We start from the raw sequence: 18,519 nt of genomic DNA, 5'->3' as shown, positions 1-18,519 counted from the left end.
CAAGACTACATAATCTGACATTCACAGGCTTATTTGTCTCTGGGTCTGTTATAACTGGTTCAGAGAGGGATTCCCTGTGGGTCCGGCCATTAACCCCTCTGACCAGGATATGACTATTACTACATTTAACATTGGCTACATATTGGGATGTATTAATGTCCTGGTGGCTCCTGAGCCCACCAGGAAAGTAATCATCCGCCCATTCACCTGGAGATCTATCTCAGGCAGTAGAAATTGCCATGAGATCCTCCAAGTGTTGTACATCGACCCCTCCTAGTCATTTTCCCCCAAGGTGCCTGAGAACATTGTTTCTCAGGGCACTCTCGGGCAAAATCACTAGACTTCCCATAATTCAAACACACATTTAAATCCCCGAGCTGCATCCCACCTCTGCTTCTTCCTCTGTCTCTGCTTTCACATCCTCTCGCTGTCCAATGACCTCTCTGACTTTCTTGAACCATCATATCACATTCTTCTCCCCATATAAAAAACCTCACTTTCTCACCCTTTTCTTTGTAACACTTTTCTCCGCATGTTTTGCATACTCCAAAACATCCTGCAATGATCCTGTTCTAAGGGTAACCATGTACCTCAGTATATAACCTCCTATTTCTTTCTTCACTCCACTTACAAACACATTCTTTAACTGCTGATTATATGCAGCATTCGGATCATCTCTCTCTTCCTGATTTCCCTCTGGTGCCTCTAGTCCACTATAGATGTCAAATACTTCCTTCAGTCTGTGATAATACTGATCTACATCCTCATCATCTCTCTGAGTACATCTATTTATTTCCACCCAATTTGTCCTTCTAGCCCACCTGTTCCTACATCTTTGAATTAAATTGTTTGTTCTCTCTGTTAAATCCTGATTATACTATGGAAGGGGTCCACCATCTCCTCCCCTCCCATTCTAATTTCCTTCTACAGAACTCCAATCTGGCCATAGAATTCTTCTATCTGCTCTCTCTATTTTTCATTCAATTGGAACTCCTCATTAACCCTTTGAATTGTTCATCAAACTGTCGGGGGTCTCTTTTTATATGGGCGTGACAGTTTGGGGCTTCTTTTAACCAGACTTCAGCAGCGGATAATCCGTATTTCTGCTGATCTTTTAGCTGATTTTGTCCGTATTGTATCACATAATTCTTTACAACTAGGACTTTTAATTTATTTATTTATTCCACTCATCTCCTCCTCACACATTCGCTTCATGCAATATAAGACAACAATACAAATAGTACATTATGTTAGTAGGCGGCCGCCCTCTTCATATTCTTAGTTACTCTATAACACAATATCAAAGAGAAAGTAATAGAAAGATAAGAAGTAAAGTTCCTGGACACCCCTGTGTCCCATGACGTCATCTAACCACTTTTTACGTGTCGCACGGAGTTAATTCTTTCCTGTAGCCTTCTCACAATGGCTATGGTCTCACATAGACTACTGCTATTGCCCCTTTGGCAACCCATTTGTCTATACTTCTCATTTACCTTACACATTTCACATAGACTACTAACACTAAAGTATACAGAAGAAGAAGAAGAGAGAAGAGAAGTTTAACCATTGTTATACTTACTACACGTTATCTGGGAGGCTTCTAAATTCTCCGGCTAGTTCGGAAAAACGTCACTGTTTCAGACAGGATGCCCGACTGGCCTCTAATGACGTCTAAGCAAGACGGAGGTCTTTTAATGATCGGAGAGTACTTCAGACCCACCTTTTCACAGCCAGGCTGTCCTCTCCCTCTGCAGTGAGTGATTCCGGCTCGAAGGACCAAAAATATAAGGAGAATTTATGTGTTTATCAAAGAGAAACGATCCCAGATCCCGTGCAGAAGTCTGGGCCCAGGAGAAATACAAATCACATCAGCTTATGTGGTATCAAGTGATTTCTAATTTATTCTAAGGCGTATTTGGTTCTTATACTATAAATGACATCACAGCAAAAGTATATACCTCCAAGATTAATAATAATACATGATAGGCTAAAACAAAAATGATTAACATAAGTTACACCTCCTTAAGTGTATCTAGTACATACAATAAGACCGTCATAAATTCAGGAGAAAGGAAGGCATGGGAAGCGCCTTACAGTCTACCCCGTCTTCCTGTATACATTATCTATAAACATACATGGGTGATTTAGTAGACTGTCTTATCTTCTAATCTTTCATCCTCAGAAGACATGCAGGCCTATAGAAGAGTTTCGTTTAACCCTTTCACTGCTATATATTCCTAGTCTACAATGCAATATAGAATAATTAACTGATACATTAATCTACAATTTTCTTAACAGTATTCTGTATAGTAGCCTCTGTTATGTACGATGATCTCATCATGTGTGAGACCGCCGGGAGGGGATTGTAAGTGAGGAATAACCTCGTCCGCAGAGCCCAGTCTGGTGTTCAGTATTCCGTATAGTAGCCCCTGTTATGTACGATGGTCTCATCATGTGTGAGACCGCCGGGAGGGGATTGTAAGTGAGGAATAACCTCGTCCGCAGAGCCCAGTCTGGTGTTCAGTATTCCGTATAGTAGCCCCTGTTATGTACGATGGTCTCATCATGTGTGAGACCGCCGGGAGGACTCAGGGGATTGTAAGTTAGGGATAACCTCGTCCGCAGAGTCCAGTCTGGTGTTCAGTATTCCGTATAGTAGCCCCCGTTATGTACGATGGTCTCATCATGTGTGAGACCGCCGGGAGGGGATTGTAAGTGAGGAATAACCTCGTCCGCAGAGTCCAGTCTGGTGTTCAGTATTCCGTATAGTAGCCCCCGTTATGTACGATGGTCTCATCATGTGTGAGACCGCTGGGAGGACTCAGGGGATTGTAAGTGAGGAATAACCTCGTCCGGCAGAGTCCAGTCTGGTGTTTAGTATTCCGCATAGTAGCCCCTGTTATGTACGATGGTCTCATCATGTGTGAGACCGCCGGGAGGGGATTGTAAGTGAGGAATAACCTCGTCCGCAGAGTCCAGTCTGGTGTTCAGTATTCCGTATAGTAACCCCTGTTATGTACGATGGTCTCATCATGTGTGAGACCGCCAGGAGGACTCAGGGGATTGTAAGTGAGGAATAACCTGGTCCGCAGAGTCCAGTCTGGTGTTCAGTATTCTGTATAGTAGCCCCCGTTATGTTTTGATGGTCTCATCATGTGTGAGACCCCCGGGAGGACTCAGGGGATTGTAAGTGAGGAATAACCTCGTCCGCAGAGCCCAGTCTGGTGTTCAGTATTCTGTATAGTAGCCCCTGTTATGTACGATGGTCTCATCATGTGTGAGACCCCCGGGAGGGGATTGTAAGTGAGGGATAACCTCGTCCGCAGAGCCCAGTCTGGTGTTCAGTATTCTGTATAGTAGCCCCTGTTATGTACGATGATCTCATCATGTGTGAGACCGCCGGGAGGGGATTGTAAGTGAGGAATAACCTCGTCCGCAGAGCCCAGCCTGGTGTTCAGTATTCCGTATAGTAGCCCCTGTTATGTACGATGGTCTCATCATGTGTGAGACCGCCGGGAGGGAATTGTGAGGGATAACCTCGTCCGCAGAGCCCAGTCTGGTGTTCAGTATTCCGTATAGTAGCCCCCGTTATGTACGATGGTCTCATCATGTGTGAGACCGCCGGGAGGACTCAGGGGATTGTAAGTGAGGAATAACCTCGTCCGCAGAGCCCAGTCTGGTGTTCAGTATTCCGTATAGTAGTCCCTGTTATGTACGATGGTCTCATCATGTGTGAGACCGCCGGGAGGGGATTGTAAGTGAGGAATAACCTCGTCCGGCAGAGCCCAGTCTGGTGTTCAGTATTCCGTATAGTAGCCCCTGTTATGTTCGATGATCTCATCATGTGTGCGAACACCGTTGGGGACAAGGAGCCGCCCTACCGTGTCCCATGGGATCTAGTGAAGGGGCTGGCGATGGCGCCGTCGGCATAGATCTGTGCTGCGGGGCAGTATATATAGAGCCATTATGGATGTTAGTCACCGGCCCCCCACCACAAACTTCAGCAGCCCCTCTCTAAGAAGATCCCAATGACCTCAGCCGAACATCTTCTCCCCATCCAAAGCTAGAAGCACAGAAGGCGTACCCCGAGCCGACACCGCCTAAATAACATCCATGTAGCGTCGGGTGCCGTCGGGCGTCCCTTACTACATCCCACTTGGTCCTTATGGTTTGGTGTCACCCCAGATAGTCAGTTGGCTAATATGTCCCCATATATGTTTAGAACTGTATGTAACAGGGATATAGGTCTTCCATCAGTCACATGATCTGGTCAGCAGCAACCAGGGAGGACACAGGAGTTGTAAAGCAATTTTAAGTAATAAGAAAACACTTATAAATGTTTCCTCTTATTATCTCCAGTTAGTTTATGATGTTTTTTGTGTTTTTCCATTGTTTCATATTCTCTACCTTCAGGTCCCTACATGATTGATTCATCAGAGATGGAGAAGGACAGAGACAAGATGGCAGAAAGTGTATTACATCTCACCCTAGAGATACTCTTCCAGCTAACTGGGGAGGTGAGAGAATCTGATGTCACTGGGGAGAGGGGAGAGAGTCGGATGATGTCACTGGGGAGAGGGGAGAGAGTCAGATGATGTCATACTACATTATGCTTGTCTATGGGGATAACAGATGTCACTGGGGAGGGGAGAGAGTCTGATGTCACACTACATCATTATCTATGGGGATAACAGTTGATGTCACTGGAGAGGGGTAGAGTCTGATGATGTCACATTGCATCATTCTTATCTATGGTGATAACAGATGATGTCACTGGAGAGGTGATGGACTCTGGTAATGTCTGTAGTGATATTTATTAATGTCTCCCCATATCCAGGATTACATGGTAGTGAAGGTCTCTAGTGATGGCTGTCGGGCTCCTGTGTGTGATGGATGGAGAAGACCCAATAGCCCAATCCCGGGGCCCCAACCTTACCCCCTGATACATGAGGACATCAATGTACACAAGATCCTAGAGCTCACCCAGAAGATGACGGAGCTGCTGACAGGAGAGGTGACGCTGTGGGGAATGTGGGGGACATTATACAGTAACAGGAGGGTCTGGGTGATGACTGTATATTGTGTTGTCAGGTTCCTATAAGGTGTCAGGATGTCACCGTCTATTTCTCCATGGAGGAGTGGGAGTATATAGGAGGACACCGGGATCTGTACAAGGACGTCATGATGGAGGACCACCGGCCGCTGACATCACTGGGTAATATACATAAATACACATCGTCTGTAATTATCTGTATGTGAGGAATACATTCCATCACTTTCTGTGTTTCCTGCAGTTCCATCCAGTAAGAGGAGACCCCCAGAGAGATGTCCCCGTCCTCTTCCTCCACAGGACCATCAGGTATGTAGAGATATTCTCTATGATGTGTATAAGGGCCAAGAAGCTCTTGTCTTCAGTCTTATTATGTCTTCTTGTCCCAGACTCTGTAAAGGGTTATCAGGCCTGGATATAGGTCACATCCAAAATCTCAAACGGTTCAGCGGTGTCCTTGCCCAGCAATCTGCAAGGGCAGGTGGAGAGAAATACAACTCTAGGCTTTGGCTTGGGCCTAGTCTAGGTCATGCCCACAGGAGGGGTGGATTGGGAATGATGGGGGAGGGCCAAATGAGCATCCTCTCTTTCCGTCTCTCCTTGGTACCATTTGTACCAGGCTCTCTGCCCTCCTCCCCAAATGTGCATCATGCGGACATTGTCAGTTTCAGTGGGCGGTTCCTACTGGTATTTTTAAGCCATGTGTCTCCATCCCCCATTCTCTGATAACTGTAGCTCCCACACATTCACCTGGGATCCATCCTTTTCACTCTTCAACAGCGGTACGACCGTTTAATGACAGGCTGTCTGGCTGAGACGGGCTGAGGAACCTCTTGGCGCAAGTCCTCTGCACCCTACCGCTACCAAGACAACAGACGTGTGGAGAGGTTGTCTTAATACGGGGCATGCCGCTCTTCAGCTATATGGCCTTGTGCCGGACAGCGGTGCCGGTGTTCTAGATACCCCACATTCTGACAGTAGTCAGCTGCTTGTACAACTTCCTCAAGACTGTCGACCCGGGAAAACATGAGCCTCTCCCCACAAGCTTTCCAACCATAGTCATCTTGAGACTCCAACCAGACACGATGGTGAAACGCGACGAGCCTTTTCTTTTTTGGCGCCCGGAATCGGTCCGCTTCCTTCTTCACGGCGGGACAGTGAAGTCAGTGTTTACAGTCTGGATTGCCGCGGAGGCGGCCTTTAGACTGGATCGACAGCTAGCAGGCCCCAGCGCTCTGAAGTTTCAGCTCCGTTGCCGCTGACGATACCACAGCTCTTTTCTGGATACTTATTCGTATAGGTGTTTCAGCTGCATTTTTCACACCCGAAGGTCATGTACAGCTCGCCTGGCTTTAGTCTCCCTTACGAGCAGGCGGCTCTAGCGGGTGGATTTTCCTACAGTGGTTTTGTCATCAGGAGAAGCTCGTTATCCACTTGTATATTCCCTCATGGCAGTTGGTCTCCGGATCCACTTCAATGAAGACTTTGGTTGCCACCTTTGTCGATGGCGACTTGTCCCAAGGGATGCGCCGTTCACAGGTGGGCTGTGTGTGACTTCACAAGATTACCTCCCTGCAGTGGCATTCAGTCGCCCTGGCTCTCTGCTGGTCCTCCTCACAGCACAAGTCATGTCCTTGGACTTCTGAGGTGGGATCCTCATAGTAACTCCGACCCGCTGCAGTACAGGGTTACCGTGCCAAGGACGTCATACCTTCAGGCTGTGTTACGGCATACGTGTTATATTGAAGCTCCTTGTAGGGAGTTCTCTCCTGGTGGATAGATGGGCCATTTCTTGGGCCCCTTTATCCTCAGTCTCTGGGCATGCTGGATGTCTTGCCAGCCGTTAACGCAAGTCGCAGCTGAAGAGCTGATTACGCTTATTTACACAAGCGGCCTCTTATATTTCCCACCCCCTTGGGTACTGCTCTAGAATGCCCCAGAGACTTGCTGTGTCCCTTAGTGATACAGACGGGAAAACAGGATTGTTGTTATAACTCACCATAAAATCACTTTTTTCGTCCTGTCCATTGGGGGGGGGGGGACAGCTCTCACCCAGTCTGTGTATTAGGACTGTAACTCCTTGTGGTCGGAGTGTCCTCAGTGCAGTCCCACATGGTTGTAGAATGAGTTACAGTTCTTGAGCATTGGTATTAACTATTGTTGTCATATCCTCCTTGGCTGCTCCTTGCATTTAGACTGAACTAGCTTAATGCTTGCAGGAGGGGCATAGCTAGTGGGAGGAGTTAACACTTATACTTAGTGTCGCCTCCTTGTGGCCGAAGCTATACCCAAGGTCTTGTTCTGTCCCCCAATGAACAGGACGAGAAAGTGATTTTACGGTAAGGTATACCAAAAATCCTGTTTGAATCCTCTTCTAGATTGTATTGCATCTTTCTACGGAACTTTTCTGTAACCATAACGTCATAACATTTTCTGTGCAAACCTTTTTTTTCTCTTGTTTAGGCTGGAAATCGGATTATTAAGGTTGAGGTTAAAGAGGAAGCAGAAGAGCCGAATATAAGGGCTGATCAGCAGTGTAAGGAGGGGATCAGTCATTGGGGGTCACCTAGAGCCCATCACCTGTAAGGAGGAGATCAGTCATTGGGGGTCACCTAGAGCCCATCACCTGTAAGGAGGGGATCAGTCATTGGGTGTCGCCTAGAGCCCATCACCTGTAAAGAGGGGATCAGTCATTGGGGGTCGCCTAGAGCCCATCACCTGTAAGGAGGGGATCAGTCATTGGGGGTCGCCTAGAGCCCATCACCTGTAAGGAGGGGATCAGTCATTGGGGGTCGCCTAGAGCCCATCACCTGTGAGGAGGGGATCACACATTGGGGGTCACCTAGAGCCCATCATCTATAAGGAGGGGATCACTCATTGGGGGTCACCTAGAGCCCATTATTTGTGAGGAAGGGATCAGTCATTGGGGGGGGTCACCTTGAGCCTATCATTTGTAAGGGGAGGATCAGTCATGGGGGGGGGGGGTCACCTGGAGCCCATTATTTGTAAGGAGGGGATCAGTCATTGGGGTCACCTAGAGCCCATCATCAGTAAGGAGGGGATCAGTCATTGGGGTCACCTAGAGCCCATCATCTGTAAGGAGGGGGATCAGTCATTGTGGGTCACCTAGAGCCAATCATCTGTAAGGAGGGGATCACTCATTGGGGGTCACCTAGAGCCCATTATTTGTGAGGAAGGGATCAGTCATTGAGGGGGCACCTTGAGCCTATCATTTGTAAGGAGAGGATCAGTCATGGGGGGGGGGTCACCTGGAGCCCATTATTTGTAAGGAGGGGATCAGTCATTGGGGGTCACCTAGAGCCCATCATCAGTAAGGAGGGGATATCAGTCATTGGGGTCACCTAGAGCCCATCATCAGTAAGGAGGGGATCAGTCATTGGGGTCACCTAGAGCCCATCATCTGTAAGGAGGGGGATCAGTCATTGTGGGTCACCTAGAGCCCATCTGTAAGGAGGGGATCACTCATTGGGGGTCACCTAGAGCCCATTATTTGTGAGCAAGGGATCAGTCATTGGGGGGTCACCTTGAGCCTATCATTTGTAAGGAGAGGATCAGTCATGGGGGGGGGGGGGGGGGCTGTCACCTGGAGCCCATTATATGTAAGGAGGGGATCAGTCATTGGGGGTCACCTAGAGCCCATCATCAGTAAGGAGGGGATCAGTCATTGGGGTCACCTAGAGCCCATCATCTGTAAGGAGGGGGATCAGTCATTGGGGGTCACCTAGAGCCCATCACCTGTAAGGAGGGGATCAGTCATTGGGAGTCACCTAGAGCACATCACCTGTAAGGAGGGGATAAGTTATTGGGGGTCACCTAGAGCCCATCATCTGTAAGGAGGGGATCAGTCATTGGGGGTCACCTAGAGCCCACCATCTGCTCATCACATGGAGATAATCTATTCTGTCACTGTGTGTTTCCTACAGATGGACTCATGGAAAGAACCCCCCCAGAGAAATGTCCCAGCCATTTATATTCCCAGAACTCTCCGGAAGAAAAGCCCAGTGTCCCGGAGAACCAGAAGGTAGATGAGGCTGAGAGGTCTTCAAATCCTCTAAAGATTGTACTGCACCGTTCTACTAAACATTTCTCCGCTCTTTCTTGTTGATGGCGATAGTCGGTACGGGTTACAAATAGTTTCTGGTGTCATGAGTCATAGGATTGCACTTCCACCTCTTTGGGCATCCAGTTTGAGATTTAGTGTGGAACAAATGTAAAGTTCTGCAGTGTAAACCATAGACTACCTGCACAATGCCAATCAGCTGGTGCTAAAGCTAACAGAATATTGTCCTGTACTGAAGGAGGCATTTAGTAGTTGCTATATTCATAGAGCTGCAATCAAAACTCTTCTTCCCCCATTGCAGATCAGGTTTATTTGCCAAATTTACAAACCTTTTTGTTTTATTGCCATCAAACCAGAACAATGTAAGTGGCTCAACACAACTGAAACAACAAGTAGTCCTCTGACTCCTTCACAAAATGCCGCATTGGCCGCTTAACTGCCGTCTCCGAATTATTCAACCATGAATAGAATCCCTCACAAAAGCACACGTTTGTAGATCAGTTGTCTCAAGCACACCCGGTGCAACTAATCAAGGGCTTCATCAGTTACATCAGGTGTGCTTGAGAGAAAATACATCAGACACCTGGACTGGCGAGAGCTTTGGTGACTGCGATGTTTGGTTATGGATAAGGCAAGAGACTGGTCCAAAAAGAGAGACTATTATGTGTAGTGTGGATCCACTGTGTCTCCCTGCCGAATGGAACCACCCGACACGAGAGACAGCTGACACCAAGGCGATGCCAAAACAAAATGCAGGTACTCTGTACAAAAACAAAGGTGTCCCTGTCCTGGAGGTACTCCTGAAGGTGGAGAGGCCTAGGTTACTTTTCCTGACCCTGACTCCTAGATGTCCCTACCTACATGGTGATGATGGGAATCCAGGGTCCCTGCGCCAAGCCATGCTGATATGCAGGAGTAAACCAAGTGGAACCGGAAGCCAACCTGAGCGGAGATCACTTATACAGAGAATAGACAAACAGAACCCAGCAGCTGGCACACAGGAAACTGGGAACACCCCAAGACACAGAGTACACTGGTTTAGGGTGCACAATGACCTGCAGACAGAGCAAAGACTGAGACAGGCGCTTGTCTGCAATCACACAGAAAATGACATAAACAGCAGGCATTGTGGATGAAGCCTGGAGGGTTTAAATAGGAAGCTGATTACAAATCCTCACAAGCTGGGTGGAGAAGCTAGACACAGTAACCCTATAACTGCTGGAAGAAACAGAATCAGGAGACCGGAAGACGCCTTGGTCTCCTGGACCTAAAAGAAACTATGGTTGCCTTTTTCAAATAAGGAGAGGGATGCAAGAGATATAAAAGCACTGAATGTTCCTGGAGATCTACAGTTACAGGAACACTGGCTGCACTATCTAGACATGTCAGAAAGAGGGCGCTATCACCGGCTGCCACCAGAGACTGGAGAGGGCAGTTGGCCAAAAACCCTTGAGTGGCTGCAAAATGGGAGAGATCTCTGTACTGACCCCTAATAAATAAATATATATATACACATACACTGTTATTAGAGCGCCCCCTTGTTACAGTCTTGGGTATAATAGATGATGGGAGAGATCTCTGTACTGTCCCCTGATATGTAGAATCAAATACAGCTACAAACATTTATAGTATTAAAGGGATTCATGCAGTTTGGACTTGAGCCGTGAGTCGTGGATGGAGCCATTCTGGTTTCTACCTGCCTGCAGCATACAGACTGACAGCTCAATTCCTATACACAAAACTGGAGTGAGCTGTCAATCTGCATGATGCAGGAGGGAGAAGCCACCATGGCCCCCTCCGTGGCTCAGAGATCAGCTCCAAGCCAAACCACATAAAACTGCTGACAGAATCTCTTTAATTGTAGCCTAAGGCTTCGTTCACATGGGCGACACAGCGATATTGCATCGCTGGTTTGTGCGATATGGCTGAGACTTATCGTGGTGATACTGCGACTTTGTAGCACCACGTGTGAGGATTTTCGGGGGAGGCCAGAAATATAAGCCCTTCCCTGAAAATAAGGCGTAGCTGAAGAAGAAAAAAAACCCCACACATGCATCACTACTCCCACGCTGTCAGCCCGCCCACATCTTCTCCACCGGTCCCCGGCAGTGATGATCATCTTCTCTTCTGGCCGGGGATTCAAAAATACCCGCCTCCCAGAAGCGCTGGCTGTGATTGGCTGACACTTAGCCAATCACAGCCAGCATTCGAATGGCTTAAATTTTAGCTTTTAGCTTTGACAATAGGGTTTCCTGCTGTCAAAGTTGCATCGCACTGCACAGAAATCGCGTTTTCGTACTTTGCAACAGAGAGGAAGGCTGCATAGGGAAACATGGGCTACAAAACCTCATGAGTTGCGTTTATATAGCGGGACCCACGAGGTTTTTGTGTCTGATTGTCGCATGCTACACAATATGTAGCATGTGTGAAGTAACCCATCGGAAAGCATGGGCTTCACATACATGCAATTTGTAGCAACACTACAAAAATGCGCGACTTTGTCGCCCGTGTTCATGGGCCAGTCCTGGTCCTCATGGTAATTAATGATCTTGTTTAGTCCTGTAAGACGTCCCACACAACTTCTCCAACCGGCTGCTGACTTTTACAATATTTGTCTCACAGCTTTTGTATCCGGATGAAGATCTGCCCAATATTAATGCTACAGAGAGGAATGTGAGGGGCGGTCAGCGGTATAAAGAGGAGATTCCTGCAGGTGAGTAGTAACCACTGAGTACAGCAGGGAAGTCACAGATTCTCCTCAGTCACCGGCTGCAGATACTCCTGTAGATCTATAAGCTCTGGGATTGGGCAGTCTCCGCTGTATATCCCCCATTATACTAAATCTGGATGTAATGTCTGACCGTTGTAGGCGATGACACATGATGACATCTACAGCACGGACATGGAGCACACCGATGTGAGCGGGAACTACTTACCATTATATCATATCTGTACTGATGGGGGGGGAGTAGTTCTCCAATTCTGGGACTAAGGGTCCTTTTACACTGACCAACTCTTGATCTGACGTAACGGGTGCTGATCACATGACCAAAGATGAAGACATAGACCCCAATAACCGAATATACAACATGGAGACACAGACCCGGATAACAGAATATACAACATGGGGACATAGAGCAGGATAACAGAATATACAACATGGGGACATAGACCCGGATAACAGAATATACAACATGGGGACATAGACCCGGATAACAGAATATACAACATGGGGACATAGACCCGGATAACAGAATATACAACATGGGGACATAGACCCGGATAACAGAATATACAACATGGAGACATAGACCCGGAGAACAGAATATACAACATGGGGACATAGACCCGGATAACAGAATATACAACATGGAGACATAGACCCGGAGAACAGAATATACAACATGGGGACATAGACCCGGATAACAGAATATACAACATAGAGACATAGACCCGGATAACAGAATATACAACATAGAGACATAGACCCGGATAACAGAATATACAACATAGAGACATAGACCCCGATAACAGAATATACAACATGGAGACATAGACCCGGATAACAGAATATACAACATGGGGACATAGACCCGGATAACTGAATATACAACATGGAGACACAGACCCCAATAACAGAATATACAACATGGAGACACAGACCCGGATAACAGAATATACAACATGGAGACATAGACCCGGATAACAGAATATACAACATGGAGACATAGACCCGGATAACAGAATATACAACATGGAGACATAGACCCAGATAACAGATAATACAACATGGGGACATAGACCCGGATAACAGAATATACAACATGGAGACATAGACCCAGATAACAGATAATACAACATGGGGACATAGACCCGGATAACAGAATATACAACATGGGGACATAGGCCCAGATAACAGAATATATAACATGGAGACATAGACCCCGATAGCAGAATATACAACATGGGAGCATAGACCCCGATAACCGAATATACAACATGGAGACTGTGAGGTACTGAGGGGTGTAGTGGTGGATGGTAGCTACGTCGCCTCTCGGTTCCGGTATTATGCATAAGATGACTGGAGGAAGGTCACGTCCCGCTATTGGAGACGTAGGAAACCAGGAGTGTAATGTGGTCTCCAGCAAGTAGTTGCTGGAGATCTGTTCTTTAAAAATATCCGGGCCTGTTTTTTTTGGAATGAATGGCAGGTTGGTAGTGGGGCTGTCCATTCCACCTCCTCCACTCCAGGGTGTGGGTGAAGCCAATCAGGCCAGGTGCTGAGGCTGAGCCAGACTAAAGGTGCATATAAATAGCAGGTGCACGGACACAGCTAAGATGGCTGCTGGACCCTGGCAGCCTGTGTGACCGGCTGGAGAGAGAAGCCCTGCGGTACACCGCACCTGCTAAGTGCAATCTGATCAGGCCGGGATGGCCTGATAGCGGGATTGTGGACTGTTATTTGTTTGCCTGAAGCTAAGGCTTGGACTGTTATGTTGCTGTTTTGCCTGAAGCGAAGGTTGGACTTTCTGTTGCGGTTGTAAAATAAACGCAGGTCACACCTGCTTCGGACCGCATCCGCTGGTGTTCAGTCTCTATATATCACGAAACCCGCACACTACCAAGCTATCGCCCCACAAGACATAGACACAGATAATAAAGGATTCTTTACACCAGTGGTTTCCAAACTTTTTCAGCTATGGAGCCCTTTTTGAAGCAAGCGTTTCTTGTGGTGCCTAAAGGTGTGGTCATGGGTGGGGCTTATTAGAACGTATGATTTTTTTTTTTTCCTCCATCATTATAAAAAGGACTGGGCCTGGGTTCCAGCTTACCTTTACAAGCTGGTGGTGGCAGCGAGTGTGTGTATGTGAGCAGCACTGTAGAGTGCGGTAGTGCATTAGACTGGATCAGGGGGTGATTTGTGCTTTCGGCCTGCATGCGGCAGGACTCCATGAAAGCTGGTTACAAACCCACCTGCAGACTGGCGACTCCTCACTCACAACCTCGCTAGAGTGATTGGACTCTGCCATGACAAATTAGATGCAACAGTTAGAGCGATCGTCTTCCCCGACATAGTTGTGCGGGGGTCCATCTTTTTGTGAGACATCCTATAGTTTCTATTGGTACTATTTTGGAGTACATGCCACTTTTTGATCCCTTTTTATATTTCATTTTGTTCTTGAAGATGGTGACCAAAAAAAAGAAGCTCAATTTTTTTTATTTTTTTTTTTTTTTTTTTTTTTTTAAATTTAGATTTTTTTTTTATTATAAATATGACAAAAGGGGAGGGATTTACACTTTTATTACCTTTTTTTATTTTTTTAATAAAGCATTGTTGACAGATCTTTACAGGTTGTTCTTGTCGTCGGAGAGGACAAGAACTTGCGATGCTTTAATCGCTGCTACAGAATGATGTAATGCCAGCATTACATTATAACACGATCTGACAGGTTATCTGCAAAGTCAGCCCTGGGGCCGTTCAGAAGGCCCCCAGCTGCCATGGCAACTACACAGTAACCGTGATCTTACTGCGGGGGGCAGTGCGGGACCCTAAACATCGATCGGGGCATTTAAATATTGCTTTCAGAATTGACAGAGGCATTGAAAGGATTAACGGCTCCAATAAGCGGTGCTGCTTATCGAAGCTGTTGCAGGTGTGTGCAGGCTGTAAAAAAGAGCCGACACACACATTCTATGGACCGGGATCAATCTGCGATCACCGTCCATACATACCCCGAACCTGCACGAAGTAACTGTGCTTCCTGTAGAGTTAAGAGAAGCATTGAATCTGGATGACGTCTGACCTTATCTGGAATACTGTGTTCAGTTCTGGGATGTATTAAGAGAAGCATAGAGTCTAGATCACGTGAGGTCATTATCCCCTCTACTCTTCTTTAGTCAGACCTCATCTGGAATACTGGGTCCAGTTCTGGGCACCCCACTTTAACAAAGACATAGACAAACTGGAGCAAGTTCAGAGAAGAGTTACCAAGATGGTGAGCGGTCTGCAAATCATGTCCTATGAGGAACGGTTAAAGGATCTGGGAAGGTTTAGCTTGCAAAAACGAAGGGATTGAGGGTTACTGTAGATTCAGGGAAGAGTAGCCTACTGTATCGTCATGTAGGGATGGAATACTGTACTGCACTTTATACTCGCATTCTAAACTACAGAAAATCTGTAGCTCATTTGGATGTGCTTTCTTAATGTGCCAGTGCATGCTATCATAACCTGTTAATGTGCTAGACCAACCTGCTTAAGCAGTGCTACATCTGTATGTAAGGTTTCCTTCGTGTCTTCCCTTGTCTTCCCTTTTCTCCTTATCTTGTTATGTGGTTTCTTTAACTTTATAAAAAAATATAAACAATAATATAACAATTTTCTTTGTTCCTCTGGTGGACCTGAACATGCCATCATTTGACTGTACAATATACTGCAATTCTTCTGTATTGCAGTATATTGTAAGTTTATTGTCTGCCTAGTAAGCCTGCTATGGTCGGCCTGGGAGTGTTCACTATCAGTGATAATTTTACTGACCTCTTATGTTGACTGCTGTCAGCTATATGAAACCATTTGTAGCCCCCAGTTATGGAGCGTGCTCAGTTCCCCAGCCTGCTGTATAACCCCTTTGCTGATGCATGACAGATATATACATCCTGTGTTGTTAAAAGCTGTTTTAAAAAAAAAATAAAACCTGTTTTTTTTTGTCAGATAATTGTAGCAGAAGCTCTGAGGGATGTCCGATATCTTCAAATGGTGGTGTTATCTCACAGTATATATATGAAGAGCAGGTCATTATCCCATATATACCATCAATCCTTCACTGCACAGATCTGCCACCTGATCCTCTTACACAACGCCTGTCTTATGATTCATCACAGCCTGATAAGCAGGAAAAAAGTCACAGAAAGGACATTCATCATCAAAAAGCTCCCACAGGAGAGAAGCTGTATTCATGTTCAGAATGTGGGAAATGTTTTCCTCATAAACGACAGCTAGTTAGACATAAGAGAAGACACAGAGAAAAGCCGTATTCATGTTCAAAATGTGGAAAATGTTTTACCCAGAAATCAGAGCTTGTTAGACATGAGAGAGTTCACACAGGAGAGAAGCCGTATTCATGCTCAGAATGTGGGAAATGTTTTACCCAGAAATCATATCTTGGTATACATGAGAGAATTCACACAGGAGAGAAGCCATATTCATGTTCAGAATGTGGCAAGTGTTTTACTCAAAAATCGTATCTTGGTATACATAAGAAAATTCACACAAGACAGAAGTTGTATTCATGTTCAGAATGTGGGAAAGGTTTTGACCAGAAATCAACTCTTGTTATACATAAGAAAATTCACACAGGAAAGCAGTTGTATTCATGTTCAGAATGTGGGAAATGTTTTAATCAGCAATCAGATCTTGTTCGACATGAGAGAGTTCACACAGGAGAAAAGCCCTTTTTATGCTCAGAATGTGGCAAGTGTTTTCAACTTAAATCAAATCTTTTTCTTCATAAGAAAATTCACACAGGAGAGAAGCCATATTCATGTCCAGAATGTGGGAAATGTTTTACTCAGAAATCACATCTTGTTCTACATGAGAGAACCCACACAGGAGAAAAGCCGTATTTATGTTCAGAATGTGGTAAGTGTTTTACAGATAAATCAACTCTTGGTAAACATAAGAAAATTCACACAGGAGAGAAGCCGTATTCATGTGCAGAATGTGGGAAATGTTATACTCAGAAATCAGACCTTGTTAAACATGAGAGAGCTCATACAGGAGAGAAGCCATATTCATGTTCAGAATGTGGGAAAGCTTTTGCTCAGAAATCCTATCTTGTTCAGCATAAGAAAACTCACACAGGAGAGAAGCTGTATTCATGTTCAGAATGTGGGAAAGGTTTTGACCAGAAATCAACTCTTGTTATACATAAGAAAATTCACGCAAGAGAGAAGCTGTATTCATGTTCACAATGTGGGAAATATTTTTCAAATAGATCAAATCTTCATAGACATGAGAGAAGTCATATAGGAAGTGTGTATTAACATTCAGAATGTGAACATTCTTTTTTTATATACAACTGGAGTATAAAGATATCAATAATGTGGTCCCCCAGTTGTCCAGTATCAATCAACTGCTGTTCAGAACATCAGGAAAGTTGAGCTGGCATCCTCTCCCCTTGTTGTCCCCCTTTTTCCCCTCACATCCCTGATATGCATTCTTTCTCAGGAAGTTTTTTGATCATAATGGCAATAAGGTTAGCTAGTGACAGGTAGATACTAATTACCCCCCTGCCGGTAGGGACACCACTGGTATTTTTCATAGATGTTCTGGCACTGTGACTGCTAGTGTTCATATCAAAGGAGAATTTAATATTGGAGATTATGGATCATACGAAGGCCCCAGCTCAAATTCGGGTACTTTTTCAGAACTGAGAGGACACTGCGGACCAGGCACAGTTACTCCCCCAGAATTGCCTATAGGCGTAGCTGAGCATCTGTCCCCTATCATGTGTAGTATTTATGAATTGGTAAATTCCTGATATTAAACACTATAGCCATATCTTCCTGGGAAAATATGGGCGAAATATTAAATTGGGGTTTCCTACAGATTTTACTCGCGCATATACTCATCCGGCCTTGATAACATTGAAAAAAGGCCGGCGGGGGTGTGGTTTGGCAGAGGCTTTAAAACTAAGTGGGTTCCTTATCCAAATTGTGAGACCTATGGAGATACACACCACTGTAAGGACTTTGCCATTGTTTCAGTGACTTTGTGCAACCAGGAATTGGACCAATGTCCAGTCTGGTATCTTTATTATTTTCTTCCTGTTTATTTTAAAATACTGTTTTTGGTTTTTTTTTTGTGTGTGCGTGTGCGTGTGCGTGTGTGTGTGTGTGTCTGTGAAACTTCTCTATTGTAACATCCTTTTTTGTATATTCTTGTATATATATTTGCAATCCTAGTCCTTTTTAGAATAAATCTGCAATTTATTAGTTAAGTCTTGTCTGTTTTAAAATAAATCTTAAGATTCTGTTCATAATTTTATAGTCTGGTTCCCAGCTTCCCCTTAAGAGCTGTTGGTGGAAGTGAGCGTATGTGGGTATTGCAGAATGTGGAAGCCAGTAGAATGGATCAGGGGGTGATTTGAGCATTCGCTTTGCATGTGTATAGAAGTCGGGGAAAGCTGAGTACAAATCGGCTTGTATTCTAACGACTCCGTGTTAGCAATCCCTCTGGAGTGATCGATTTGAGGCTCTACCGTGACAAATTGGCACCGGCGAGAGCACTCGGAATAGTCGATCCATGACCACATGTTCTTGTACATTGGTAAAATCACACGAGAGATTTTACCAAATGTACAAGAAGATGTGGTCATGGATCGAATATGTT

The 18,519-nt window shown here is 45.5% G+C and overlaps 1 protein-coding gene across 1 annotated transcript in view; it reads left to right on the top strand.

Annotated features, from left to right (window-relative positions):
- LOC136627217 (zinc finger protein 585A-like) overlaps positions 1–18,121 on the top strand; it is a 151,740-nt gene extending 133,619 nt beyond the window's left edge. The window contains exons 4-5 of the mRNA XM_066602146.1: positions 13,575–13,595; positions 16,020–18,121. Coding sequence (XP_066458243.1) covers positions 13,575–13,595; positions 16,020–17,171 — 1,173 coding nt within the window. The 3' untranslated portion in view covers positions 17,172–18,121. The remainder of the gene's footprint in view (positions 1–13,574; positions 13,596–16,019) is intronic.
- Positions 18,122–18,519: the final 398 nt, after the last annotated feature.

This window comes from Eleutherodactylus coqui, chromosome 5, assembly GCF_035609145.1.
Source record: "Eleutherodactylus coqui strain aEleCoq1 chromosome 5, aEleCoq1.hap1, whole genome shotgun sequence".
NCBI classification, from domain to species: Eukaryota; Metazoa; Chordata; class Amphibia; order Anura; family Eleutherodactylidae; genus Eleutherodactylus; species Eleutherodactylus coqui.
Note: the sequence above shows the minus strand (reverse complement) of the source record. Positions and strands in the feature narration are given on the sequence as shown.